The 27,823-nt window shown below is 66.6% G+C and overlaps 2 protein-coding genes across 34 annotated transcripts in view; both read right to left on the reverse strand.

Annotated features, from left to right (window-relative positions):
- Celf5 (CUGBP Elav-like family member 5) overlaps positions 1–931 on the reverse strand; it is a 35,010-nt gene extending 34,079 nt beyond the window's left edge. For 30 of the 31 annotated variants that reach the window (XM_076851867.2, XM_076851930.2, XM_076851834.2 and 27 more), the window contains exon 1: positions 673–817. In XM_076851867.2, coding sequence (XP_076707982.1) covers positions 673–817 — 145 coding nt within the window. Of the gene's footprint in view, positions 1–672 lie in introns of all 31 variants that reach the window. The other variant, XM_076851684.2, reaches the window with a different exon arrangement.
- An 11,987-nt stretch (positions 932–12,918) lies between these two features.
- Ncln (nicalin) lies at positions 12,919–27,634 on the reverse strand. 3 transcript variants are annotated; one of them, XM_076851998.2, is made up of 15 exons: positions 27,016–27,634; positions 22,827–23,017; positions 22,226–22,370; positions 20,850–20,944; positions 19,455–19,535; positions 18,612–18,715; positions 17,106–17,194; positions 16,882–17,021; positions 16,594–16,772; positions 15,630–15,717; positions 15,466–15,504; positions 15,179–15,339; positions 14,668–14,721; positions 14,491–14,569; positions 12,919–14,359 (listed from the first exon to the last, which is right to left on the reverse strand). In XM_076851998.2, the coding sequence occupies exons 1-15, from the start codon at positions 27,197–27,199 to the stop codon at positions 14,300–14,302; spliced, it is 1,689 nt and encodes a 562-aa protein (XP_076708113.2). In that variant the 5' UTR covers positions 27,200–27,634; the 3' UTR covers positions 12,919–14,299. The 3 variants fall into 3 exon arrangements, with proteins under 3 accessions (XP_076708113.2, XP_076708102.2, XP_076708124.2); XM_076851987.2 differs by having other exon boundaries at positions 15,179–15,342; positions 27,016–27,633; XM_076852009.2 differs by having other exon boundaries at positions 15,179–15,342; positions 27,299–27,631.
- Positions 27,635–27,823: the final 189 nt, after the last annotated feature.

The raw sequence follows: 27,823 nt of genomic DNA on the forward strand, positions 1-27,823 counted from the left end.
TCCCACAGTTGGGGTTCATTGTCTTGGCCTCGGACCGGTCGGCCAGGTTTAACTTGAGCCAAAGGTGGACGCAGGGAGGGGAGGGCCGGGGCACGGCGGAGGGGGCGCCGGCCACGGAGGCGGCGGGCGGCGGAGAGCGCGGGCGTTTGCAGCCCCGGGGGGGGGGGGGGGGGGGGCGGCGCTCCCCGGCCCCCGCCCGCGCTCTTTGTAGTTACCGATGGGCTCAGCCCGGGGTCCTGGGCATCCGCGTCCCCACGGCGGCGACCTGCCCGCCGCCCGGCTTCGTGAAAAGCCCCAAAGCGATGAGCCCGAGGTGCGAACCTCCCCGACGGGGCCTGGGCCGGGGAAGGAGCGCGGGGCGGAGGGTGGGCGTCCCGGCGGCTCCGGAGCGGGCGAGGGAGGGAGGGAGGAGAGGGTGGGGGTCCGGGGAGCCGGGAAGGACGGGGCAGGAGAGGCTGCGGGGACAGGATGGGAGGCAGCGGCAGCGGAGCGGCAGGAAGGTGGGAGGCGGGAGGGGGCGGAGGGGAGGGGGCGGCTCGGCTCTGTCAGCGCCCCCGGGGAGGCGGTGGGCGGAGGGGAGCGGACGCCAGGCAGCGCGGCGCAGGGAGGAGGCGGCAGGGATGGGCGCCGGGGCCGAGGTGGGGCGGAGCGGGGCGCGGGCGGCGCGCCCACCTTTGTGCATGCCCGTGTAGGGGTCCTTGAGCACCGTGAGCTCGTAGATGCGGCCGAACTGCTCGAAGAGCGGCTTGAGGTCCTTCTCGTCCAGGTTGCGCGGGATCTGGCCCACGAACAGCTTGATGGCGTCCAGGTCCTTCATGCCGTCGGGCTGCGCCCCGGGGGGCTCGGGCCCGCTGCCGCCCACGGGCGAGGGCCGCGGCTGCAGGAGCTGCTGCTGCTGCCGGCGCGCCTCGCTCTCGGTCAGGCGGGCCATGGCGGGCGCGGGCCGGCGGCGGCGACTCGGCTGGGGACGCGCTCCGCCCGCCGCCGCCCCGCCCGCCGCCGCTGGACCACAAAGGCGGCGCCGCAGCGGCCCCGCGCGGCCATCGCGCGCACTGCAGCCCGCGCCGCGCGCGGGGAGACCGAGGCCGGGAGCGGGGAGCAGAGGCCGGTGGCACGTGGGGAGCAGGCCCTGGGGCTGGGGCGGCGGGGGCCAGAGGCCTGCGGGCGCGGGGGCGAGAGGCTGGCCGCTTTCCCGGGGCCAGGGGAGCGCTCACAGCGCGGCCTCCACAGAACCGGACGCCGGCGCCTGCGGTGCGCGCTCACCTGCAGAGTCCTGGCCAGGGGCGCCCTCCCCAGGGGTCCTGGGCGGCAGCCAGGAGCAGGGCCCGGCCCGGCAGCCACAGGGAGCCCAGCCGGGCCAACCCCACCCCCCTGCTCCGGCGCCCTGGGCATGCGCCCCGTCGGAGCCAACGACGGGAGACCCGCAACGAGGACAGCGTCCACTCTGCTGTGGCCGGGCACGGCGCTCAGCGCTCCCAGGTTTCTGACTTGTTTAACAAAAATAGCAAAGATCGTATTTATAGCAACTGCAACCAGAGTGACAGGCTTTGGACATCACCGCAGCCGTCGTGCACAGTGCCTAAACTATTGGGAAATATATTGACACATTTAGGACAACTGCTCTAAGGGCATCGTGTCACCTCTGCTGAAAACTCTCCAAAGATGTCCCCAGAGTAAAGCCCAAGTCCTCTCTGCAGCCGACAGGGCCCTTCACAGCCAGCCCGGGCCCTCTCTCCTCCCTCTGCTACGGCCACCTGGAGTCTTCGAGAGCCCCCAGCATGCCAGGCTGGGTCCTGCCCAGGGATTTTGCCCTCTGTGCCCTCTGCTGGGGACAGCTTCCTCCACAGGGTGCAGGATTCCCTCCTTCGGTCTCCCACTTCCCTTCTGCCACCATTACCTCTTTTCACGGCCTCCCTTTCTCCTCTGTATCATTTATACTCACTTTAAATTGTATTTTGCTCTAATGAGACAGATATTGGTTTGATGTTGACAAACCACCTAGCTCCTGGCATGCGCCAGGCTCTGTGCTAAGTGCTTGCTGTGTACTAGGTCATTCGATCCACATGGCAAACCCTGGAGGTGAATACAAACAGAGAAGCGGACTTGTAGGACCTGCCACATATGACGAGGGGCACTGGGGCAGGGGAGCAGAGAGATGGCTGCAGGAGGAAGTCAGGGAAGGTGCTGGGGAACTCAGGGCATGAGTGGAGAGGCGATGCAAGGGCCCTGGGGCAGGAAGGTCCTGTAGCTGGCATGCGCTCTTGATGTGGCATCAGCATCAGGACTATGGAAAGGTGGGGGGGGGTGTCTTATTTCAGACCCAAAATTCAGCCATCCAGATAAATAGTGTCCCATGGCATGGATAGACTACATTTTATTTCTAGTCCATCCACCTGGAGCGGCCCTCAGCCACCAACAGGAGCGAGGTGACAGCTGCAGCATAGATGGCCCTAAGGACCTCGGGATCAGTGAGAGCCAGACACTCAGGTCACAGCGTGTGACTCCAGGACAGGAGTCAGGGGAGAGGCCAGGACAGGGGAGTCCAGAGAGGATGTGGATCACAGGTGCAGAACTGGGAGGGACGGTGGGGGGGCGGGGCTGCTCATGGGGCAGGGCCTCTTTTTGGAGTGATAGAAGGTTCTGGAATTAGGTGGTGGTGATGGTGGTACAACCTGGTGAACATACTAAAAACCGCAGAATTGTAAAAAGAAATCTTGAATAAAAAATGTAATGCAATAGTTTTAAAGAGAGTGGGGCAGAGGCCACACCTGTCGTCCGAGCCACTCGGGAGGCTGAGGCGGGAGGAGGCACGTCCACGGCCGGCCCCGGCACCTTAGCAAGGTTCTGTCTCAAAGCCAAAGAGAAAGGGCTGGGGTGTGGCTCGGGGAGGCGCAGCCCAGGGCCGTCCCCAGACCAGGACGGGGAACCACACGTAACAGGAACACCCGCAGCGAGCGAGCGGGGTCCCACTCAGGACGGAGACCGGTCAGCGCGGCCGGGTGTCCTTTTGGCTCAGCACCACCCTGGTACTGATCCCGGATTCGTCTTATTTTAATTTTTAAGTGTTTCTTCATTCATGTTCCTTGTTTTTATTTTAAATTTGAATTTCTAATAGACTGCAGCAGTGCCAGAAGCCTCGTCAGCCACACCAGTTCTGTCTTTATTTAAAACCGTGACATTTTGTTCAGCACAGATTTGGGGGGAGCATTAATTTCAAATTAAAAAAAAAAAAAACCCACTGAATTGTTCGCTATCTGTCCTACCCTCTTTTGGGGTGGGGGTACGGGGATGGAACTCGGGGCGCTGACCCTCATCCCCGCCCCCTTTTCTTTATTTGAGGCAAGGTCAGCCGAGCTGCTGAGCCCTTGCTGAGCTGGGCTGGAGACCCTCCTGCTTCAGCCTCTGCAGCCCCTGGTCATGGGACTCTGTGGTGAGTGGGGGCCCACACCTCGTCCCCACACCCTGCCCATCCTAACTGCCATCCTGAGAGGCAGACAGAGGCGGTGTCACTTGTCTGAGGTCACCCAGCAGGAGCACTGAGGGTCGAGCCCAGGCAGCCCCCAGAAACCACCCCGGATCCCGCCCTTGGACAGCAGTGCCTCCCTGTCCTTTCTACCTAGGACATCTCCGAGCTGTGGACACACAGCAGCCTGGCCGCCAGGCGGGGCGGGACGTTGGGCTGCGGGGGCACAGCTGGGGTGAGAGGTGGGTTCTTCCCAAGGCAGCCCCCGCCTCGGATCTGCCGGCCGCGCTCAGGCTGGGAGAGCAGGGCCAGCCCCCGAGGCACGGGGACTGCCAGAGACAGGCTCGTCTCCATGGAGACCCGAGCAGGATGCTCGGAGCCCGCCTGTGGGCCTGGGTGTGCGAAGCTGCGAGGGTCTTTAAAAGAATCCAAAGAACCCCCACCCCCCACCCCCACCCCCCACCCCCCACCCCACCCCCACCGCCCTCCCGGAGCTGCCTGGCATTTTCTGCTCAGCCTCTTCCTCTTTCCTTCACCCCCAAAAAGTGGGAGATGGGGAAGGAGCCCAATCCAGTGGTCCGACCCCCAGGAGCGTCCAGCCAGCAGCTCTGCCTGGGGTCTGCCCCCTGGCCTGGTTGACAGCCTCAGCCGGTCAGGGGCTGTCGGTGGAACCCGGAGGCTGAGCACCGGGAGGACGTGGGGTGGCGAGGCTGACGCTCCTTTCCTATCAGCTGGAAGAGATCTGGTCACTGTGGGCCCAATGGCAGGAGGCCCACAATGTGGATGTCACTGAAGGAGGGGAACCAGTGACAGCAGAGCCTGGGGAGCTGGGGTGGGCTCCCAGCTGGCCACTGTGCTCCCTGGACATCCTGTCTTTACCAACCTGCCCCAGGGCCTTGGCACCTCTTAGCTCTCACCTCCTGGGCTGCTCACAGCGTTTACTGTAGGACAAATGGATCTAGACCATGGCTTCTCTGCCTCAGTGCTGTGGACAGTGGGGCTGGATGGCTCCCTGGGGGCGTTCTGGACACTGGGTGCAGAGCTGCAGCCCTGGCCTCCCCCACTCCAAGCCAGGACACTCCCCATCGTAATACCACACATGTCCCCAGAAGTGGCCCAGGGCCACTGAGGCAGTCACTCCCAACTGAGAACCACAGGCTTACAGCACTGAAGAGACGTGGGCCCCGGTGCCCATGTCTCCAGGACACCCATCCCCTGCCAGCCCCTCGGCCTCGGCCCCGGGGGGATTCCTCAGGCCCCAGCTCCACCTCCAGGACTCAGCTGAGATTCGCCAGCTCCACTCTCCCAGGAGCTCCAACCCGCCCAGGGGCCTCTCCAGGCCGCCTACAGCTGCCTGTGTGTCCCCTGTCCCCAGCCTGCTCATCCTGACCTCCAGGGCCTTAGTGACAGGGGCCAGCGCTGGCTCCTGCCCAGCATGTCCCTGCTCAGCCCGGCACTGACCGCATGAGCATCAGGGGTTAAAGTGATTTACGAGCCATTTCTTAAAACTTCTCTTTGGGGATTTCTTTTCTCTTTAAATTTCAATTTTTAACATTTTAAAATTGATATTATGGGGTCCATGTGGCACTTCACACCTGGACCTGGCACAGGGACGGCTGGGTGTAACCTGCGTCTGCCGCTCGGGGTTTACCTTGGCTTTGTGTTGGGGGCAAATTCCTCTCCACTAGCTATTTTGAAAAACCAATTACCTGTTGTCACCGTTGCTACCCAAGGTGATGGAGGACATTAGACGCTATTTCTCCTGTCCCTGCCCCTGGCCTGGTGGCCATCCCCTCTCACCTCTCTCTCCCTCACCCCGCTCTCCTCTTCCTGCAGTAACCAGCGGTCTCTGACCTGGGAAGCGGGCGTGGACGGGCGTGGACCTGCAGCCGTCACTCAGTGACTCTGGAGGCCCAGGCTGGGGGTGCAAGTTCCAGGCCCTGGGGTGGCTCAGGAGTGGAGGCCTGGCCAGGCCCCGGGCAGAACCACCGCCCTGGGAGCAGCCAGCAAGGGAGGGACACGGGCGGAGGTCGGGTGGGCTCTGCGGAAGGGCTTGCCGGGGAAGCCGGGAAGGCGCTTTGACAGGGCTCCATTCCCTGCCGGGATCCTGGAGCTCCCCACCTGTGCTGGCAGGTGACGCCTGGTCCCTACCGGGCCAGGCATCCCGCGGGCTCAGAGCCCTGTGTCCATCAGTGATGCACCCTCCGGCCCAATGCCTGTGGAGAGAGCCCAGGAGGCCCCGCTCCCTCCCCGTGCTCTGAATCGCAGGGCGGCCGAAGGACACCCTTTACCGCTTGGGTCATTTCTGAGTGCACAGGGCAGACATCACCTCAAAGCGAGGGCCCCCAGTACCACAGTGGTCTCGTGGGATCGTCCACAATCCCAAAACCTCCTTGGCCTGGTGAAACCATAGCCCGGTGACGTTGCTGCCAGAGGATTGGCATGTGCAATGGTATGCAGAGGTGACAGTTGACGACGATGCCCGCCCCTGCCTTGATGTCGTTTTAACATGTGTCCTCTGCTGCGCTGGGGCTGGAGCCTGGCAGCTCACGCACATAGTCCAGTGCTAACCCCTGAGGACGTCCAGCCTGCTTTGTCCCGTTGGCATCATCCAGTGACTGATGGTCACTCCCTGAGCTAGTGTTACTGCAGCCATGAGGTTGTTACTAAGTGACATGGAACTGCACAGTTACAGGCGCGGCCACAGTCACCACCCACCCGTACTCAGAGCTCTCCAGCCCATGCGAAAGCCCCTCCCACCTGACACCAGCTCCTCCCACCCGACACCAGCCCCTCCCACCCGACACCAGCCCCTCCCACCCGACACCAGCTCCGCCCACCCGACACCAGCCCCTCCCACCCGACACCAGCCCCTCCCACCCGACACCAGCCCCGCCCACCCGACACCAGCCCCTCCCCTCCGACACCAGCTCCGCCCACCCGACACCAACCCCCTCCCACCCGACACCAGCTCCGCCCACCCGACACCATCCCCTCCCCTCCGACACCAGCCCCTCCCACCCGACACCAGCTCCACCCACCCTACACCAGCTCCGCCCACCCGACACCAGCCCCTCCCCTCGGACACCAGCTCCGCCCACCCGACACCAGCCCCTCCCACCCGACACCAGCTCCGCCCACCCGACACCAGCCCCTCCCACCCGACACCAGCCCCTCCCACCCGACACCAGCTCCACCCACCCTATACCAGCCCCGCCCACCCGACACCATCCCCTCCCACCCGACACCAGCCCCTCCCCTCCGACACCAGCCCCTCCCCTCCGACACCAGCTCCGCCCACCCGACACCAGCCCCTCCCCTCCGACACCAGCTCCGCCCACCGACACCAGCCCCTCCCACCCGACACCAGCCCCTCCCACCTGACACCAGCCCCTCCCACCCGACACCAGCCCCTCCCCTCCGACACCAGCCCCTCCCCTCCGACACCAGCCCCTCCCCTCCGACACCAGCCCCTCCCACCTGACACCAGCCCCTCCCACCTGACACCAGCCCCGCCCACCCGACACCAGCCCCTCCCCTCCGACACCAGCCCCTCCCACCCGACACCAGCCCCTCCCACCCGACACCAGCCCCTCCCCTCCGACACCAGCCCCTCCCACCCGACACCACCTCGCACCCACCAAGCTCTGCTGCCTCTGTGGCGCTGAGACCCTGGGATCCTAAGGGTGGCCCTGCAGAGGGTCCCATCTGGCTAACGTCTGGGCGCCGTGTCTCAGCCTGACTGCTCGTGGCCAAGCCACCCTTTGCGTGTGGACATGAGGGCCGTGCGTCCCTCCGCCCCCGGGTCGCTGGCCTGTCTCCCACCTCCCAGCTGCTGTGACTGTGCCACCACGCGCTCCAGGTGGGTGGACCTGGGGCCTCCCCGCTCCCAGCTGCGCCAGTTCCCCCTTCGGCGCGGGGCGCAGCTTCGGTCCTCCCTGCGCCTGGGGGCCTTGGTGGTGCCCTCACAGCGCGCTCTCCTCCGTGTCAACGAATCTTAAATCCATCTTGAGCAGATTTGTCTTACGGGGGAAACTGACGTCCTGCCTCCAGAGCAAAAGGAGCTTCCTAGGGGCCAAGGCCGCGCTGCGCCTGAAGTAGACTCTCACCGCAGGGAGTCGGGACTGTTGGAGGTGCTGGCCCGGGGCTCTCCGGCCTGGAAACCAGGGCAGGTGGCGGCGAGGGCCCGCTTCCCACTGGCCTCCTCACCCGCCACCCAACCTCCAGCCCAGTCCCCAGGGCCTTGCCTACAGCCCTGCTGCCCTGTGGACCAAAGGGTGGGTGTTGGGTGTGGCCCGGGCAGTGTTGCTGAGACTCTCTGGGACCAGTGCCATGGTCAGCCCCAGGTGGGGAGGGTGGAGCTCCAAGGAGACCTGGACCTGCTCGGGGAGCCCCCACCTCTAGACTCCAGTGTCGGGGGCTCACGGGCCTCATACGTTCTGCAGAGCCACTTAGATCCTGACCAGGGCCCAGCACTGCGGGGCCAGGCTCCAGTGCCTGGTCCCCACACGAGACCTGAGAAGTCCCCACTGCTGACTCCTGGGTCCTGGCCCACTCCAGAGGCACTCTGCCACGGTAAGGGTCCGTCCCTGTGAGCTGGAAGGGCCTGGGCAGCACTCTCTGAGGGGACAGAACCCAAGTGCAGAGGACAGAGGTGGCAGTGGCTGCACACGAGCCCCGCCCCGGCCTGCTGGTCAGCTAGTCATGCTGAAGCCCACGCTCAGCACCAGGCCCTGGCCTGCAGCAGGCTGTCCGTGGGGTCTCAGGAGGCAGCAGGCCGGCGCCGGCCAGGCTGGGGCCCGTGCTGGAGCTCAGGGTGACCTGGTGCAGGGTGCTCTTCACTGGGTGTCCACCACCAGCACTCCCTGCGCACCAGGCTCATGGCAGGAGCCCATCCACTGGGTCCTCGGTAGCTAATGGCCGCTCCTACCACCCGTTTGACAGGTGAGGAACCCAGACCCAGAGAGGGCTGGGGGCCTTGGGCACTCTGGCAGGCGATGCCCGGCTCTGGACCCTCAGCCTCAGGTGGCAGCTGCCTCCACTGCCCAGGCCCCGTGCCTCTTGGCCAAGCCACTGGAGAATTGTCCCGTGGCTGTGGCCAGTGCCTGAGGGCATCACCTCCTGGAGGCCAGGCTTGCTGTGGACCCTGGTCTCAGGTCTGGGAGCTGTCATGGTGGGCCGCAGGCCCCCTGCCTTGGGCCTGCACGGAAGCCATCCATCCTGGCAGGGGTGTGGACCTTGCCCTTGAGCAAGAAGCAAAGGGAGTGTGGGAGGAGAAGGGCAGGGGTCCTGCGTCCCCCTAGGGCGCTGCCCCCTCCTGACCCTCCCACTGCCTCAGCACTCGGAGCACCACACAGGGACCAGGCTCAGCACCCGGAGCACCACACAGGGACCACCAGGCTCAGCACCCGGAGCACCACACAGGGACCAGGCTCAGCACCCGGAGCACCACACAGGGACCACCAGGCTCAGCACCCGGAGCACCACACAGGGACCAGGCTCAGCACCCGGAGCACCACACAGGGACCAGGCTCAGCACCCGGAGCACCACACAGGGACCACCAGGCTCAGCACCCGGGGCACCACACAGGGACCACCAGGCTCAGCACCCGGGGCACCACACAGGGACCACCAGGCTCAGCACCCGGAGCACCACACAGGGACCAGGCTCAGCACCCGGAGCACCACACAGGGACCACCAGGCTCAGCACCCGGAGCACCACACAGGGACCACCAGGCTCAGCACCCGGAGCACCACACAGGGACCAGGCTCAGCACCCGGAGCACCACACAGGGACCACCAGGCTCAGCACCCGGAGCACCACACAGGGACCACCAGGCTCAGCACCCGGAGCACCACACAGGGACCACCAGGCTCAGCACCCGGAGCACCACACAGGGACCAGGCTCAGCACCCGGAGCACCACACAGGGACCAGGCTCAGCACCCGGAGCACCACACAGGGACCACCAGGCTCAGCACCCGGAGCACCACACAGGGACCACCAGGCTCAGCACCCGGGGCACCACACAGGGACCACCAGGCTCAGCACCCGGGGCACCACACAGGGACCACCAGGCTCAGCACCCGGGGCACCACACAGGGACCACCAGGCTCAGCACCCGGGGCACCACACAGGGACCACCAGGCTCAGCACCCGGGGCACCACACAGGGACCACCAGGCTCAGCACCCGGGGCACCACACAGGGACCAGGTTCAGCACTCGGAGCACCACACAGGGACCAGGCTCAGCACTTGGAGCACCACACAGGGACCAGGCTCAGCACTCGGCCTTTGGGGGAAACCCCAGACCTAAGCCACAGCAGCGGCACCAAAGTCACAGCCGCTGGGTCTACAAGGTGCCCGATCCCGTTTATGTGAAATGCCTGGAATAGACTCACTGAGAGGCAGAGCGTGGATTAGCCGCAGGAATGGGAGGGGCAGTGGGACCAGCCTTCTTTGGGGAGCGTGGGAACATTCCAGAAGTGGGTAGAGGTAGCGGTTTGTGGCTCCGTGAGGGCACGGGCACTTGAATGGGCCGATTTGCCGTGCGGAGTCTCTGAGTGAGGCTGTCCTTTGCTTGGGTAAGCTGTTTGGTGCCAGTGGTCTTCCTTTGTGCTGTGCAACCTCAGGCAAGATGCTTCATCTCTCTGGATCTCCTCCTCACCCTGTCACTATATAGTGACAGATCTACATGTCCCAATGAATACTTCCCCATTCAGCTGATTACTGCTTCAGAGGGGGTAGTTTGAGGCGTCACAGAGTAATTTCTTGGTCTTGAAATATCTCCCCACAGGTGCTCTTTTTAAATATGAAGGAGAGCCAGCATCCCCCGAAATGGGACCAACTGTCGCCAAGGAAGCAAACTGAAGGACATTGTGCAGAAGCCAGGACTCAAAAGTCAGGGTTGTGAAATTCAAAGGAGACCATTCCCAGTGAGCCCAGCCAAAGAGGCAGGGCCAGAGAAGGACACGCGGCCACTCCTGTCAGCCCAGAGACTCAGGAGGCTGAGGCAGGAGGATGGCAAGTTTGAGGCCAGCCTCAGCGCCTTAGTGAGGCCCTTTCCCATCTCAAAAGATGAAGAAGACTTGGGGGTGTGGCTCCAGTCAGCGGTCAGAGCCACTGGAACTGACCTCCCGGGTCCCGGGGAGGCCACAGTGGCCTCACTGGAGGGTGTTTTGTCCAAGTGTTTGCTGTCCCCTGGGGGTGGCCGTGAAGTACCCGCTGTGCTGGCCCATGGTGCCGTCTCATTTCATTTTCACAACCATCCTCAGGCAGCCAGTGACCTTCCCAGATTCAGAGAAGGTCAGCCACCTCCCTCTGCCCCTCCCCACCCCACTGTGTTGAGAACCCCAGGCCTCACCCTCTGTGCCCTGCTCTGCTCCTCCAGCAGCCAGGCCCCTCCTGCCCCAGGACCTTTGCCCAGCACCTCAAGGCATCAGGCTCTGGTTTCCGCCTGGCTCTGTTTGTCATTCTGATGTCACTGGAGTCCCACCCTCGGGGAGTCTGTCCAGAGTACCCAAGACCCTCCCACTCTGAGGAAGCCACCCCAGCTGTTCCCTGTCTGAGAACGTCCCTGTCCGTGGCTTATTCCAGCCTGTGCCCTGCACAAGCCTGGCGGGGCCACTCCTCCCCGGCCGGGTCCCAAGCCCAGCGCAGTACTGGCACCCCCAGGGACCACCTGGAGACGTTCAAGGGTGCCACCAGACCTGTCCCCATCCTTGTGCCCACACAGCAGTGCTACAGCCATGCATGGCAGACGCTGTCGGTGCTGGTCATCCAGAGTGGCTGAAACCCCTGGAGGACGGGCAAGGGCCTACGGCAAAGGCCCCGGCCACACCCCAAGACCTGGGCATCTGTGGGCTGCTGCAGCCCCGGGGCCTGGGGCACTCTGGGTCCCGGGGGTGCTTGTGCTCACCATCTGGACTGGTGGCTTCAGAGCACGTGGCTCAGGGACACCTCAGACCTGGCCCTCCACTGGCAGGTGCCTGCGAAGCCCACAAGAAGCGGCTCATAAAACACTGGCCAGGTTTTACGTAGTGGACCCTGTGACCCTAGCTCCAGAGTAAGAGCCCACACACACGCACATACACAAGGGTGCGCGCACAAGCACACAGGCACTGTACACGGGGCGTGGAAGGGCGCCACCCGTGGACAGCGGTGTCTTGGCTCTGCTCACTTGGTTTTTACTTGTTATAATCAAGGAATTTTCCCATAAAAAAGGGAAAAGAAACATTTGTGTGCATGACTGTGAGGGCAACTGGCCTGAGTCCCGGCTGGGGCCAGAGCCACCTCCCTCTGGAGCAGGGGAGGGGACAGCAGGAGCTGCCCTTGCTCACTCAGCCTGAACCCGAGGCTCCTGTGGCCACACTGAGACCCCAGACCTCGCCGTGCCGGGGTGTGTGTTTGTGTGTGTGTGTGTGTGGGTCTGGCCCTGCCAGGGCTACACAACGCACGGGGCCCAGGGCAGCCACAGCCACCCCCAAGTCCCCAGGGGTCCAGGAGCCTTCCTGCCTTCCCTGTGGCCCATCCTCCCTCCCCCAGACGCTGCCCCCATCACCTCAGGCGGTTCCACGTCCCACCTCCACCCGCACTCCCGTGATGTGCGTGGACAGAGGTGGTCGGGATGCGGTGCTGGTCTGACTCTGTCCAGGGCCAGAGTGACGGTTGCAGGTCTGAGAAGAGGTGGCTCCAGCCACTGCCCTGGGGATGGGCCCTCGGCCTGTTCCTCTGTCCCTCTGGTCTGGCTCCAGCTCCACCCACCAGGACCTGCTCATCCCCTGCACCTGGTCCTAGCTCCTGTCTGCAGCCCTGTGTGGCTCCCTCCCCCACAGTCTCCCGTGGAACCCAAGGGCCTGCAGGACCTGCCGACCCCTCCCTGCCTCTCCCCTGCTCTGCCCCAGGGCCTTCGCACCCCTGCTCTCAGGCTGGACCCCAGCACCCTGGTTTCAGCTCGACTGACCCCCCCGGCCTCCCAGAAGCCCTCCCTGCCCTTTCTCCCCACAAGGAAGGCCAGTACCTCCGGGCAGTTGGCCTGACGTGGCTAGACGCAGAACTGGGCAGAAGGGGCAGAGCCTGGGACCCAGGGGTCTCCAGGTCTGCATCTCCCTGGTCAACTGGTCAGGGACTGTGCCCCTGCTGGGCTCCCGGGACCTGGAGCGGCCTTCACCCTGTGAGGCACCATGTGGAGCTGGTGTCCCCGGGACTCCCACCCACCCAAGCCTCAGCCTAAGACCCTCTCTGGGAGGACCAGCAGTTGACACTGATGGAGGCCACCGTGACCCACCGTGCTCCAAAACAGAAGGCAGCCGTGGGGGACAAGGGCTCCCAGTGCTACAGGAAGCAGCGGCCCCTCTCCCAGCAGAGTGCAGACGGGGCGCTTCAGAGCCCACCCCAGGAGCACCAGGCACCCGGGGCAGGTGGCGGAGACCCAGCCCCCAGACAGGACAGGCTCTTCATTCAATATGGCTTTATTTCCCACCCGGGTCTACTGCATCCCACCACCCAGCCCTGGGTGGTCAGTGGGTCACCTCCCCAGGAGGCAGGCAGGAGGTGGCCCAGATGCCTGCCGGGCAGCAGACACCCAGAGGAATGGGCAGCAGGTCCCAGCCCTTTCACGGGACAGGAGGCGCTGCCTTGGGCCAGCACGTGGACACCCGCATACGTGTGCCAGAGTGGCCTGGGCTCCTGACTGGGCAGGCGACGGAAGGTGGCCTTGTCCTTCCAGACAGGGTCTGGAGGGGGCTGCCAGCGGCTATCTGGGGCAGAAGCACGGCTACAGAACCAACAGCCAAAACACAGCGAGCCAGGTGGGCCGGACAGCTGTGGTGGGCCAGCCCCGAACCGACGACCCTGGAGCCTGAGGGGCCAGGTCTCTGCAGCCGATGCCCTCAGCGAGCACACTGATCGTATTGCTAAGGAAGGGACAGGCGGGCCTCCCTGAGGGCACTGCCCTGCACAGTTCCCCCTGGGTCAGGGTCCCCAGGCCCAGACCTTCCTCCTGGTGCCAGGGGTGGCCCAGGGCACACCCCTCCTCCAGATATCCCTCCTGGGACAGAGGGCGGCTCCCCAACACCTGCTCTTTCCCAGATGGACAGAGGCGTGAGGAGCCTGGGGCGGGCGAGCTCAAGGGGCAGGCGGCCTGCAGAGCCACGGGGCACGGGGGAGCTGCGGGGCATGTGGGGGCGGGAAGCGCTAGGGACTGCTGGGGGTTCAGGGCAGGGCCCAGGGCACAGCAGGGAGCGGGGCCTGGAGCTGCAGGGTGTGGAGACTCTGGGCTCAGGGCCAGCAGGCACAGGGGCAGCAACCAGCTAGTGACCCGCAGGCGTGGCGGGAGCGGCCACCTGGGGGCGGGCTCAGCACCAGCCCCATCTGCCTGCTGTGTCCACCTGGTGGCCAGGGGGTGTCCTGGAGCGGTGGGCAGGGGAGGCCACAAATGGCCGGATCCTGAGACCTAGAGGCTGCAGACAGCAGGTGGGAGGAGGGAGGAGTGTCCCCACACCCAGGTCAGCAGCAGGGTGGAGAGGACACCGGGCGTCCAGGGGCGTCCAGGACAGCCAGCTGCCAAGGTCAGGATTGGGCCTGACCCCAGCTCTGCAGCTGGGCTTCTCCGTAAGGTGCGTGTGCTGGGCAGGCCCCGGGATGGGGCTCGTCCACGCTGGCTCCCGCGTCCGAGGCCTGGCCCCGGCGGGCTCCGCGCCCTCCTCCGGGGGGAGTCCACAGCAAAGAGAAAGAAAGACGCCCCAGGCCTGGAGAGCGGCTCGGAAACTGTAATTCAGTGTCAACGGCCAGGGGTGCTGTCCTTCCTGCGTGGCGGGCGTGGACGGGTGGCCGGGTCACTGTGTCTTGGCCTTTACCAGTAGCCTCTGCACGGTCTTGTAGAGGAGGTCAAAGTGCTGGGGGCGGCAGGGCCAGGGGTGAGGCCCGTGGGGGCCGGGAGGCCGAGGCGCTACAGGCAGCTGCCTCTAGGCTGGGCGGAGGCCTGGCGGGCCCCACCCTGTCCCGGAGGCCCTGCCCGCCCGCTCACCTGGACTGCCGTGTAGGCCATCCCGAGGTAGGCGCCGATGCAGACGGCCAGGAGCAGGTCGAAGATGGCCGGCTTGACCCTGGGGAAAGCAGGGGACCGTGTGGCCATGGAAGAGCAGGGTGGGTCAGGGCCAGCACGGCCGCCTCCCCGGCTCCGTGGTCCTGGGCTGCCACTCACCTGTAGGCGTTCATCACCTGCTTCAGCTGGTCATAGAAGACGAACTCGGGGTCCCTGGGGAGACAGCATGTGCTCAGAGGTCAGCCAACACTGGCACGCCAGGCTGTGCCCTGTCCCCACGTCCTCTGGGACCAGGACAGAGGCCAGTGGTCCAGATACCAGATCTCCCAGACATTGGGCCATCCACCATCCCCACAGGGAGGCTGCAGGATTCTCCTGTCACCTGCCCGCGTTCTTCTGAAGGTATTAAAATGTGCTCTTGAAAACTGAAAGGGGCTGGGAAAGACCCTGGCCCAGGGCGTGGCCCAGCGCTGCAAGGAGGGCCAGCCAGGCACCAGGGCCCCGCGAGGCACCCAGGCTGGCAGAGGCCCAGCGGCACACCTGCCTGGCCTCCGGGTAGCAGCAGAGGCTGGACGCCTGCCGTCTCGCACTCGGGGGCACCTGCGTATCTACTTATCCTTCCTTCCTCCTGCTTCTATCTGCTGCCGCCCAGTGCGGCCCAGACGCCCACCGCTTGTCGGCCTTCACGTGGTGCTGCCGCACGTCCTTCAGGTAGCGGCTCAGGAAGTGCTCCAGCGTGCTCAGGAAGGTGCCGTCCTTGTCCAGCAGCTGCGCGGCCCGTGGCTGGTTGGTGAGCCAGTCCATCACCGAATCCAGCTGCTCCTGCTGGACCTGCTGCAGGAAGGTGGCCAAGGTCACAGTAGCCCCCAGCCGGGCCCTGGCCGGCCCTGTCCCACCAACCCGGCCCACAGCCCCGCCCACAGCCCCACCCACACGGCCCGTCCACACGGCCCTTACCATCTGCTCTGTGAACACGGGCATGTCTGGCGGGGTGCCCTGCAGAGACAAGAGGTGCAGGCTGCTGCCCCGGCCCACGGTGTCCAGGCACAAGACGAGTCAGGGGCACAGCGGCCCTGAGTCCAGGCCTGGACAGCGGTGGGGGCTCCGCGGGCGGGGCTCACCTTCTCTGTCAGGTTGTATATGACCCGCGTCAGGGCCTCCGCGATGATCCTCGTGTTGCGAGTCAGGGTCTTCGAGTCCACCCGGGACCTGCAGGGAGGGCGCGGGAGGGTCCCTCGCGGTCAGGTGGTTCCTGAGCATGGGCAGTGCCCACAGCCCCGACAGGACGACAGGAGCGGTACTTGGCAGGGGCAGCTGAGCCCTGGGGACATGTGTGCTGCCCTGCATGCCTCCTGCCCAGCAGGGGGCTGAGGGCAGACCTCCAACACCTGTGCAGGGACGGACAGCGTCCCCAGAGCTCGCGTCCACCGCGGACCACGCCCCAACTGTGAACAAGGCCTGGCACACAGGCGTGGTGCAGACATGGCCACACTTGTGTGGGTGGATCCACGTCTGGTGACTGGCGTCCTCGTGAGGAGACACGGGGATGGCCCCACGTCAATGCAGGTGTGACAAGCGCACGGCCGCCATCCAAGCAACTGGGCCCTGGTGCGCGAGAGGACCCCCCTACAGGCTGTGAGGACACGGCCCGAGGACGGGAACATCCTGGGGCTGCAGGCCCTGTCTGTGGCACTGTCCTGTAGCCCTGGGGCACCCGGGGGAAAGGTGCCCCCAGCCACGGCAGAGGGTGGCACTGCCCAGGCCCGCCCAGGAGGTCCCGTCACGGGCCTCACAGGGGCCCAGTCTGCTGCGGCCCAGAGAACCCAGTGCCCACAGTGTCTTGGGGGAGCCCTGGTCTGGACTGTGGGTGGCGGATGGTGACTGGCAGGGTGGGTCAGGGGCAGCGGCCTGGACTGCGGCCCACTCTCGCCACCCTCCTTAGCCCCCGGTCCCTGACGTGCCGAGGCTTCCCCTGGCGACGGCAGGACTGGGGAGCCTGCCTGGTGGTGCCCTCCTCCCAGGCTCCGGGCCCCTGTCCTGCGGCCACCCGCCCCATTGGGCTAAGGAAGCTCTGGAAGGCCTCACCGCACGTCCATGATGCTGCTGCGCTGGCCATCACGGTGGCTCTCCAGGTGGGACAGGGTGAAGGCGGGCAGCCGGCGGATGGCAAAGCGCTCGTGCTCCCAGGCCAGCACGTCGTCGGCCAGGTTGATCTTCTTGTGCACCATGGAGAACCGCACCTCGGGGAACTGGTGAGCGGCCACCTGCACCCGCAGCGCTGTCAGGGTGGCCCTGCCGGCCATTCCCCAATGCCCCCACAGCCCGAGGCAGGTCCGGCGCCCCCCGCCTGGCCACAGTGGCCATAGCACCCACCGTTTCCAGCTCCCGCAGGAAGGCATGCTGCAGGGTCCCCTCCCGGGGTGGCCTGGACACGTGCAGGTGTAGGCTGCTGCCCCGGCCCACGGTGTCCAGGCACAGGACGAAGGCCACATTGTCCTGGAGCAGGCTGGAGTCTGTGGGTGTTGAGGGTTTTGAGGTGGCAGCAGCCAGGAGGAGGCCCTGTCGCCCCTGGGTGCTGCTCTGCCCCGGCCACCCACCTGTGTGGTCCAGGTTGTCCTCCAGCCAGCGCTTGGTCCCCTGGTAGTTAAACTTGCCCCCTCCAGAAGCAAAGAACAGGAGGTTGTACCTGGGGGGGAGCCTCGGGTCACAGCCAGCACCCTGGGCGGAGGACGGGCAGGTCGTGGGCCTCGCCAGAGCAAGAATGGGCCACTGCCCTGGGCTGTGGACACTGGGGCTATTCTCTGGTGCAGCATCCCTGCCTCCACCGCCTCCAGGCCAAGAGCTCCCCAGCCATGAAGCCACATGTCCCCAGACACTGAGTGGGGTGACCAGGGGGAGGCTGTCTCAGGTGAAGGCCCACTGCAGTGGCTTCGAGCTCCTGGAGAGCAGGAGACACTGGACTGGTGGCCCGGGACGCAGATGCCAGGAAGACAGAGGGGTCTTCTGGCACCGTCCACTTGCCAGGGCCACCCTGTGCTTCCAAGGTGGCCAGCTGCGTTGACAGCCACGGGGCTTGGCCCTGCCCGGAGCCCCCCAGGGAGGTCCCCCTGCCTCCCACTGTCCCTGCCTGAGGCAAACTGTCCCCCAAATTCACACCCCCGGGCCTCCAGGAGGCATTCCGTGGAAACAGGGTCCTGGTCAAGCCAGCTGTGAGAAGGTGGCTATTGTGGGGCCAGGAGACCACTGGGCCTGGTGGCTGGAGCCCGGGTAGAGGAGACACGGGCACCAGGCGGCCCTGGGACGACAGAGACTGCAGGTCCACAGGCACCCTGGGCCAGGAGGTGGCTCTGCCCTCGGGCCGGGATTTCAGATGGACGCCGGAGGACACCTCAGAGCAGGGGACATGCTCACGAAGGGCGTGTCAGGGCGAGAGACCATCAGAACGGCCTTCACACTGTGCCAGGGCCCCATGCTGCCTGCCACTGCCCCTGAGCAAGCAGGACAATTGCCCAGAGCGAGACCATGGACGATCTACAGGTCACCTGGCCAGGGCCACAGCTCCACACACACAGCTGCATCCAGAAGGGACTGTGTCTGCGGTGTCCCAGGCAAGGATGCCGAGGGGCTCCTGTGCAGCCGCTTGCTCCAAGCTCCGAGTCCACAGGTGCTGTCACCTGCTCCAAGTGGCCATTCACCCTGTGCCCCATGGCCTGGCTGCGACAGCTCAGCAGGTGACAGACAAGTGTCCACTGCCCAGTGCCACGGTGGGACAGGCCCCTGCTGCTGGCTGCCGGCGCAGATGCTCTGCACACGGCCACAGGCACTAGGCAGCACCCGGGATGAGAGAGGCTGGGGACATTCTGGGCACAGTGGCCCTGATTTCTCCAAGCAGTTACCTAGGCTCTCCAGGGGACCATGCCCTAGGGGACACTGGTGGCTGTCACAACTGGGGTGTCCTGTCCTGGAGCAGATGGGGCCAGACGCTGCTGGCAGGATGCCACCAGAGTGTGACCGGCCACTGCATGCCAGCACCTCACGCCCTCATCCAGCACCTCATTGTTGGCCAGAGCCCCGCCCGCCGCCCACCAGGTGCCAGCACTCACGCCGCGTGGGTGCGCTTGTAGGTGTAGAGCCTGGAGAAGAGCCGGGCCAGCTCCAGCAGCACCGAGACACCACTCCCGTTGGAGTCCGCGCCCAGGGACAGCCACTGCGGAGAGACAGCCCACCGCCAGCGGTCACCGAGAACCACCCACCAGGCTCGCCTCTGGCCCAGCTCCGGCCCCTGGCTGGTCAGCTAGCCCCTCTGTCCTGCCTGACCGCATCCCACACCTGCAGGCCGAGGCCCCAGCAAGGTCCGACTGGCTCCCTGAGGGCAGCACCCAGGCCACCCGGCCTCTAGCGGGCCTCTGCCCGGCCCTGCGCGTGACAGCTGCCAGCCTGGTGCCCAGCTGCAGGGCACCGTCCGACCACCTGCCCCTGCCTTCACCTCGTCTGTACGTCCTAACACGAGTCCCCAGTGGGTGTCACTGGCTCTGGGGAAGAGGAAAGTGTTGGGACCACCCAAGGACCACCCAGGGGCACAGTGGTCCCTGAGGGACGCTGTGCTCGGTGTCCCCTGAGGGGAAGCACCAGAACCGGCAGGTCCAGGGCCGACGAGGAGACGGGGGACTGCTCCTGGGGACGGGCTTCCTTGTGGGGTGACGTGATGCTCTGGAACTAGACTGAGCCCGGGATGTGCCAGGACACTGGGTGGACACTCCTGCCATGCAGAGCTCACCCCAGCAGCTCAGGGCTGGGGCAGGGGACGCAGGTCCGAGGCCAGGCGCTGTCTCAGGAGGAGGGACAGGAGGGCTGGGGACATGCCGCGCCCCGAGCTCAACCCCAGTGCCAAGACCAACAGTGAGGACCGGCCACGGAAGCCCAGGGCTCCGGGCAGGGGCACTCACAGGGGCCACCCCGAAGGCGTCGTAGTGAGCCACGATGACGATGGTGGGCAGGTCCTCTCCACCCAGCCCCGTCAGCCGCCCCTGCGGAGAGAAAGCCGTGACCGGGACCAGCCAGACGGGGGGCCGCCGCCCGCCACTCCAGCCCAGAGGGGCAAGGGGCTGGCTGCTCAGCTCCAGAAAAACCTCCTCCCTGGGGTGTCCCGGCCCCCAAGAACCCCCTGGGGACAGGGCAGAGGGGGACAGGGCCCCACCTGCTGTGAAGCCGGCCCTGGGGAGGAGGCAGAGAAGGAGGAAGTGACCCCGACATGGGGGTCGCCCAGGGCCTCTCCAGCCTGCTCAGCCCTGGGGGCCAGGCCGTCCATGGCGACTGCTCAGGAAGCCACCGAGGGTGACGTGAGCGCGGGCCTGGCCCAGCCGGACATGAACTCGAGGCTTGCAAGACCACTTCCCCCCAGGAAGAGGCCACCCTGCAAAGGTGCCGCGGCCAGGAGCCGGCTTGGCCAGCACCACTGCCTGGAGCGAAGCCACACACAGGGCCTGCCGTGGTCTGGTGGCCACATGCTGCCACCCAGCAGAGGGCCACCATGGCACGCTCCCCTCCCCCGTCACGGGCGTCTCCCGTCTGCTTCCTGTAGCAGCCGTGGCACACGGGTGCTGAGGCCCTGTCCAGGTGGCGGAGGCCACCAGTGACCAGGTCTCCCTGCCTCCCCGCCACGCACAATGAGCTGCCCGCCAAGCGGCACAGCCCAGGAGCCTCAGAGAGACGGCAGGCCACGAGTGACCCCAGAGTGACAGCGGAAGAGCGGCCTGACCCCGGCTCCAGGACTCAGGCCCCTCCCCAGAAAACGGGCCAACCCCAGCCCCAGCCTCCAGCCGACAGGAGGTCCAGGGAGTGGACCGCCAGGGCTGGCAGCTGCTGGTCCCCCCTCCCCTGTGAGCAACAAGGTGACACAGAAGCTTCCAGACTAACAACAGGTGGCCACGTGGGCAGGCTGGACCCCAGAGGTGAGAGCTCAGGGAGCTGCCCAGGCCACAGCTTGGCGGGGTCTCAGGGAGCCGGGCAGGAAGGACCCCAGCCCGCGAGGACACAACCCTGCCCCGGCCTGGCTGCCCCACCCCACGGCGCCCCACGAGCCCCTCGGCCTGGCTGACCCAGGACAGCAGAGCACCCAGGCCCTGGCACTGGGGATGAGTCCCCCGGCAGAGCCCCTGGGGTCAGCTAAGCCGCTCAGAAAGGGAGCAGGGCACGGCCACCCTCGCTGGCCACCCTCCTGCATGCAGCAGGGACGTGGCAGATGCACTCTAAAGCCCCCTCCCGGCCACTGCCCGCGGGGCTCTGGGGCCACTGGGGGCCTCCGCCTGGAGGGCCAGGAGCCTGGAGGGCCTGGCACTCACCTCCACGCTGGTGATGAGCCAGTCGCTCACGGCCTTGCTCTGGACCCCACTGGTGACCATCTGGAAGCCATTGGCAGTGGCCGTGTGGAGCAGCACTGGGGACAGGAGAGGGACGGGTCACCTGGGCTGGGGGCTGTCCTCCGGCTGCCCAGAGCTGGCTTCCTCCAGCCGCACAGAGCACTGAGGACGTGATTGCTGACACCTGCGCATAGGAACCCAGTGCCCCCCACCGGCTCCTGGGCACACGGCACGTGCCACTGACCGCCACCTGAGGCTCTGCTGGAACCTGGCCTTCCACGGCCTGCAGGGAACGGCCTCCCGGCTGAGGACAGCTGCACGCCTGGAGTCTCGAGGCCAGCGGGCTGGGGTGTGGCCCGCCGCTCCCAGCTCCAGGCATGTGCGAAGCCCTGGCCCCATCCCCAGTGCCAAGGACAGCGGGGACCCTCACGAAACTGTGGGCCTGTAGGACGTGCCCGGGGTCAGCCAGGGGCCCAGGAGCTGGCCGCGAGGCAACTGTGTGAGCCTCCGTGTCCCAGGTCAGGCCGCCCAGCTGTGCCCAGCACATGGCCTCCCCCGCCCACCCACACTCCAAGCCCTGACCCAGCACCCCGCGGCTGCCACGCGGGAATCTCCAGGACGCCTGCAAGGATCCATGGACACCAGGCTGGGACCCTGCACGGGCCCAAGGCCACACTCCTGTCCCTCGGGCAGCTGCTCTGCGGGCACGCGGCTGAGTGAAGGGCTGGCCCCGGGACCTCAAGAACCTTGCCCACCAGCCAGGTCTCACCCACAGATGGCCACCGCGGCACTCCCCAGGAGCCAGGCCAGGTCCACCTGTGTCCACGGCCCCACCTGCCCCTGGGGCTGGGAGGAGCCAGGGTCCCTCATGCCCAGCCGGCCTTTGTCTTTTATTCTGGACAGGGCCTCGCTAGGTGGCCCGGGCGGGCCTGGACTTGCTGACCACCTGCCTCGGCCTCTGTGTGGTGGGATGACAGGCCACCACGCTGCTGCCCTGCGGCTCCCCACGCCCCCACCTGGGTCCCTTTGTCTCTCCCCCGTGGCACAGGGACGGCCAGGCCGGCTCCACCCCAGCCCCTGCAGTCCACAGGTGGAGCCCTGGGCAGCTCCTCCTGCTGACCTCCCCACCTCCCCAGGGCACAGCACGGCCACGTCCTTCCCCGGGAGTGCTGCTGACCCACGCGACCCCAAGGTGGTGACGCAGCGGCCTCCCCGCAGAGGTTGGCCCAGGGAACGAGCAGGCCGTGTCCCGCAGAACGGAAATGGGGGCCCGCTGCAGCACCTGGACACGGGCTGGGCGGCCCCCGACCTGGCCTCTGCCCAGGGACGCCTCCCGCCCTGCCCAGGCCGGAGCCTACCTTCGGCGGCAGAGGCAGAGCCCTGGGAGGCAGAGGCGGCCTGGGTCTGCTCGTAGATGGACAGAAGGGCCTCGTCCTCCACGGCAAAGTACACGGGGACGATGGTCTCCATGGCCAGCATCTCAGGCTCGATGGCCATGAATTGCTGTGGAGAGGGAGTGGTCGGGCTGCTGACAAGGGGCCTGGGCGCGGCCACTCCTGGCGGGCAGCGGGCCCTCGGGTGGGGCACCAGCCACCTGGCACCAAGCCCCCCACCCCACCCCACCCCGTCTGAGAAAGCAGCTCCACCTGGGTCTCCTGTGGGTGCCACCAGGTCCCCTTGATTGACAATGGCTCCTCCCCAGGCCACTGACAATATTTGAGGCTGAGTCTTTGGGGTGGGCGTCCTGGGTGCTGCAAGGTGCTGGCTGGGCAGTGTCCCTGGCCTCCACTCACTCCAGGCCAGGACACCCCAGACCCACATGACACCTGACAGCACTCAGTATCTCCTGGGGATAAACTGCCCCCAGGGAGCATCAGTGCTCAGAGAGGCACAGCAGCCTGCCTAAGGTCACACAGCTAACCCGGAACACAGCCTCTGTCCCTGAGAGGGAGGGCTCACCCGCACGACGTCCTGGGGCACAGCGGCCATGGCCCGTGGCAGGATGATGACTACGGCCCCTGCGGACTGCCGCAAGGCCTTCTGGTACTGCTCGTAGGAGAAGTCCGCCAGCCGCATGAGCACGCAGCGCCGGCTCAGCACGTCCGCGTCCATTGTGCGTGCCTCCGTGTTGAGTACCGCGTTCCGGGTGCCTGCGGGGACGGGCCACCCTCAGCCTGGCAGCCCCGGGCATGGGCAGTGCTGGCCACAGCCTGACTTCCAAGTGCCAGAAAAAGATAAAGTCCCTTCTCCTCGGGGACCACAGCCCCCAACCCACAGGGAAACCCCAGCGCAGCCGGACCCGGCCAGGCCCTGCAGCTGGGCCAGGGTCAGGAGGACGCGCCCGCTTGCAGCCCTGGCCAGTGCGCCTCCAGATGGCCTCGGTCCTGCATGCAAAGGAGCAAACGAAGGGGTCACCCAGGGGTGGCTGGGCGCAGGGGGACCCGGGCATGGGGCAGCGGTGTCACACAGGCCCTGGTTCCGGAGGGCTCTCACGGGGCCAGGCTCACCCCCGCATGGGCACAAGGTGACAGACCCCCGGGTGGCCTCGAGACAAGCTTTCCAGAAACCCGGGGCCATGGCAGCACGGGGCACGTCCAGGAAGGGCAGGGGCCCTGAGGGGCCGGTGTGGTCGTCTGCCCCCGACAGGGGCCCAGGCCCATCAGGCCACGCGCAACTCCTGGGTGTTGGCTGCGGGCAGTGTGGGGACTGGAGCCCCAGGAGCCGGCCGCCAGCACCAGGCCCCGCCCAGGCCTCCTGCCAGGGACCTGCCAGGGCCACCAGGGCCCAGAGCGGTGAGCAGACCCTCAGGAGCTGCCCGAGGCCCCGCTCCCCCCCTGCTGCCTGCCTGCACCCTCAGCCCAGCCCTGGAACAGTCCACGTCCACTCTGGGGCTCGGGCAGGGGACGCGCCAACCCACTCCCTCAGTGAGCACTGGAGCGGGGGACGGGTAGAGGCCAGGTCCCTCCAGGGCCCCAAGACAAGCCGCGGGCACCCTGGGCTCCTCGGCACTGTGGACACCGGGCTGGTCATTCTGGGTGGTGTCCGGGCCTGGCAAGGTGCTGAGCAGCGTCCCCGTCTCTGCCCCTACAGGTCAGGACACCACAGTCGTGACAGCCACACGTCCCCAGAAGTCAGTGTCCCTCGGGCGCAGAAGCACCTGTGGTGAGACCCCTGCCCGTCCTCCGTCCCCTCTCTCCTGAGAGCCCCTGCCAGCCACAGAGAAGGAGCCCAGAGCGCCCGCCACACCGCCAGCTCGTCTGGTGCCACTGGAGCCCACTGACGGGGGCCGGAGGGGACTCGCAGTCACGTGGACAGCTCTGCCACAGACATGGCCACCCGGTAGCCCTGGAGGCACCGGCCGGCCCTGAGCTGCCCTTCCTGCCTCGCAGGAGCCCCTGGGCCACAGCAGGCCTGGGCACTGGCTCCTGGCTCTCCCGGGTCACCAAGGTCCACCCGCGGCAGCCTCTCCACAGCGGTGAAGGGACGGCCCCGCCTGGGCGCCCACCAGACCAGCGTCCTCCAAGAGCCACGGACCGCCAAGCTCTGCGGGGCACGGTCCTCGGAGCACCAGGAACAGGTGAGCCCGCCCAGGGACAAGAGACGGCAGGTCGTGCCCCATGGGCAGCCCCCGAGGTCAAAGGCCAAAGGCAAGGGACCAAGGTCTCAGACATCCCAAATGACACCAGGTGGAGCCAGCAGGTGACACAGACTGGGCCAGGCGTGGAGACCCTGGCAGGAAGTGGAGGAGACCCTGTCCCGCAGGGGCCGGGCGACTGGCAGCTGGCGGGCTCAGGGCACAGCCCCACCTGGCAGACCTCCCAGGCTCCTGGCCACGCGAGCCCCGCCCAGGGACGGGCCAGCTCACCGCCCAGGCCAAGGCAGCCCTTCCACCCTCGCCCACACGGCACGGCTCAGCCCACCGTCCCCTCCTCCTCCCTGGCACAGGCCCAGGAGCCAGGCTCGTGGGCACTCACAAGGGCCATCGCCCAGATCCCTGGCCCTGAGGGGAAGCAGACAGGGGCACAAGCAGGGGCAGCCAGGCCCTGGGGATCAGAGTGCCACCCGCAGGAGGGGCCAGGGAGCCACTGGCTGGGCACCTGCTCTGTCCCTACACCCTGCCCACGTTTCCCAACAGGGGCCACAGGAAGTTGGGCAAGGGGCAGGCCAGCCGGGCTGGGGCAGGAGTGAGGCCCGGGGCCATGCGGAGGGGTCACAGCTGGAGCGTCCTCAGGCCTGCCCTGTCCTGCCTGCCTGCACAGGCTCCCGGACCAGCCTCCCAGACACACCACGCAGAACAGGGGCCACCTGACAGGCCCTGCGACCCCCCAGTCTTTCTGGCCTGGCCAGGGGAGGCCAGATCCAGGGGAAGGCCACACCCACACGGGGCCAGCAGCTTCTGGGTGGCTCATCAAGGAGCAAGAAAAAGTGGGGTTCAGGGAGAACACATGGGAGAAGACCTCGGGTCAGAAAAAAGAATGGGAAGGACCCAGGACCAGGAAAGGGACCCAGAACCGGGGAGAGGCCAGGGAAGGGAGGTCTGGAAGAAGGGTCAGCAGGGAGGCAGCAGGCAGAGGCCGGGAGGAGGAGGCAGAGACTGGAAGGAGCAGGCAGAGGCCAGGAGGGAGGAGGCAGAGGCTGGGAGGCAGCAGGGAGAGGCCGGGATGGAAGAGGCAGAGGCTGGGAGGCGCAGAGGAACCGAAGGGCCCACAAACTCGGCCAACTTCTGGGGGCAAGGCTGTAGAGTGTGGTCACTCCGGCTGCCTGCAGGGGCAGCACTAGGCCCAGGTGGGCAGCTCACTGAGGGGCTGGTAACAAGTGGGGGGCGCAGGAAGGACAGGTGGAGATGAGCCGGGCAGGGGCGGTGACACGGGACATGGAGAAGCAGGGTGCCCCAGGTCTGGGGCTGGCATTCTGATCTGTGGACTCTTCTAGAAAAACCTCCTGCACTCCAGGGCTGTGCTGCCCGGCTAGCTAGCTGCTGGCCACATGTGGCTGCTTGAATTTGTCACAATTAAATGGCACTAAACACCACGTCCTCGGCCACCAGAGGCTGGCAGCTCCCAGACCAGACAGTTCCACTGGACAGCGCCCTTCAAGACCTCCCCCCAGGGCAGAGGCCGGACAGCTGGAGGGAAATGCTCATTCTAACCCATGGCCCCTCAGCGCGGGGGACACTGGGCTGGACAGTCGCCTGGGGAGAGAGGGGTCCTGAGCACTGAGGGTGCTGAGCAGTGTCCCTGGCCTCCACCACTCCAGGGCAGGACACCCCAGGCATGACAACCACATGTCCCCAGACGTGGCCCAGGATCTCCCAGGCTGACAAACCATCTCTCTAGAAAGAAACGAGGCCACTGTGGGGCAGAGGGAACCCAAGAGGCCATGGGAATCTGGCTCCCGGGGCCTGGCAGAGGCCGGTCCACAGGCCGGGGCTAGCCTCCAGCAGTCCCCCACATGGCCCCGAATGTGAACAGGGGACCCTGACAGGAGGGCAAGACTCAACTCTGGGGTCAGACTGAGGGAAGGCAAACCAGACACCAGAAGATTCTGGAACCCACTACGGCTGGGGCGACAGAGGGCGCTCTGACCGCCGGCACTGGGGGACAGACGGTGGGGCGGGGGCAAGAGCTGAGCAGGCAGCTGAGCAGGTCCAGGTCAGGGGTCGTGGGTGGGACCTGAGCCAGGGTTAGGGACCTCAGGAGGCCTGGGAGGAGGGAGCAGGTGGGCTCTGGGGTGGAGGAGGTGGACCCTGGGCTGAGGGTGACGTGTGTCAACAGAAGGAACAAGAGTGGGGTCAGGGGACACCGAAGGGCAGGCCAGAGCAGGCGGAGGCCGGCCTGGGCGAGGGATGGGGACGGAGTCGGCTGGACAGGGCAGGGCGGTGGGTGCAGCGGCTGGCCGTGCGGAGAGCTGGGTGGACTGGGACGGACCGGACAGGTCAAGGCAGCCCATCGCGGGCGCACAGACCAGCGCAGGAGGGGGCCAGGGTGAGCGCTGCAGTGGACCTGGTGGACGGCAGGGGCCGGCGCAGGTGCTGGCCTGGGCCAGGCCAGGGCCGGGGGTTGGTGGCCGGCGGGCCTGGACCAGGGTCTGCCGCCCGGGCCGGCGGCGGGCTCGGCGGCGCACGCGGCGGGGCGGGGCGCGCACGCACCGTAGGGCTGGCCCTGCAGGTCGTACTGCTGCATGCGGTACACCGTGAACTCGTGCGCGGCGTCGGCGGCGGGCAGCGGCGGCGCCACGAGCAGCAGCACCGCGGGCAAGAAGACGATGAAGCCGAGCGGCAGGCACGACGCCTTCAGCATGTTCTCCAGCACCTCGCCCGCTTCCTCCAGCATCCTGGCCGGCGGCGGGTCCGCGCGGGGCGGCGGCTTGGACGCGACGGGACGGGACGGGACGGGACGACGGGACGGCGGCCGCGGCTCCCGCGGACTCACCTCGGCATGGGCAGCCGCCGGGGTCCTGCGGGCAACGCGTCGGGCAGCCCGCGTCCGCACCGGGGTCCTGCACGCATCGCCGCGGGCAGCCCTGAGCGCGCTGCCTCTCGGGAGCTGTAGTCCGCCCGGGCGCGCGGAGCCGCCTGGGAGTTGTAGGCCCACCGCGGACCCCCGACGGAAGCCCTGAGGGGTTGTTTCGCTAACGCTACCGGAATTTCACATGAATCCCCAGTCGGGAACGACCTAGCTTTGGGCAGCCATTCTCCAGTGGAACTTGCTTAGACCCTGGCCTTGGCTGGGGTAGGGGCGCGGAGCGGGGAGATAAGAGACGCGGTCAGGAGGTGACCTTGCGACCTGGAAGGAAATGCGGGGGGAAAAGCTGGAGGAGGAAGTGCCTCTTTGGCGCGCTGGTCCTCCTGGGTGTCGTGGTCCCTTCGCACGAGCACAAAGGGTCATGGGAATTGTAGTTTCTGGGGCGGGGGAATAAAATTTAAAATTCCCCCAAATTTAAATGTCAAGCTGACG

Source organism: Callospermophilus lateralis, chromosome 1 (assembly GCF_048772815.1).
Source record: "Callospermophilus lateralis isolate mCalLat2 chromosome 1, mCalLat2.hap1, whole genome shotgun sequence".
NCBI lineage: Eukaryota > Metazoa > Chordata > Mammalia > Rodentia > Sciuridae > Callospermophilus > Callospermophilus lateralis.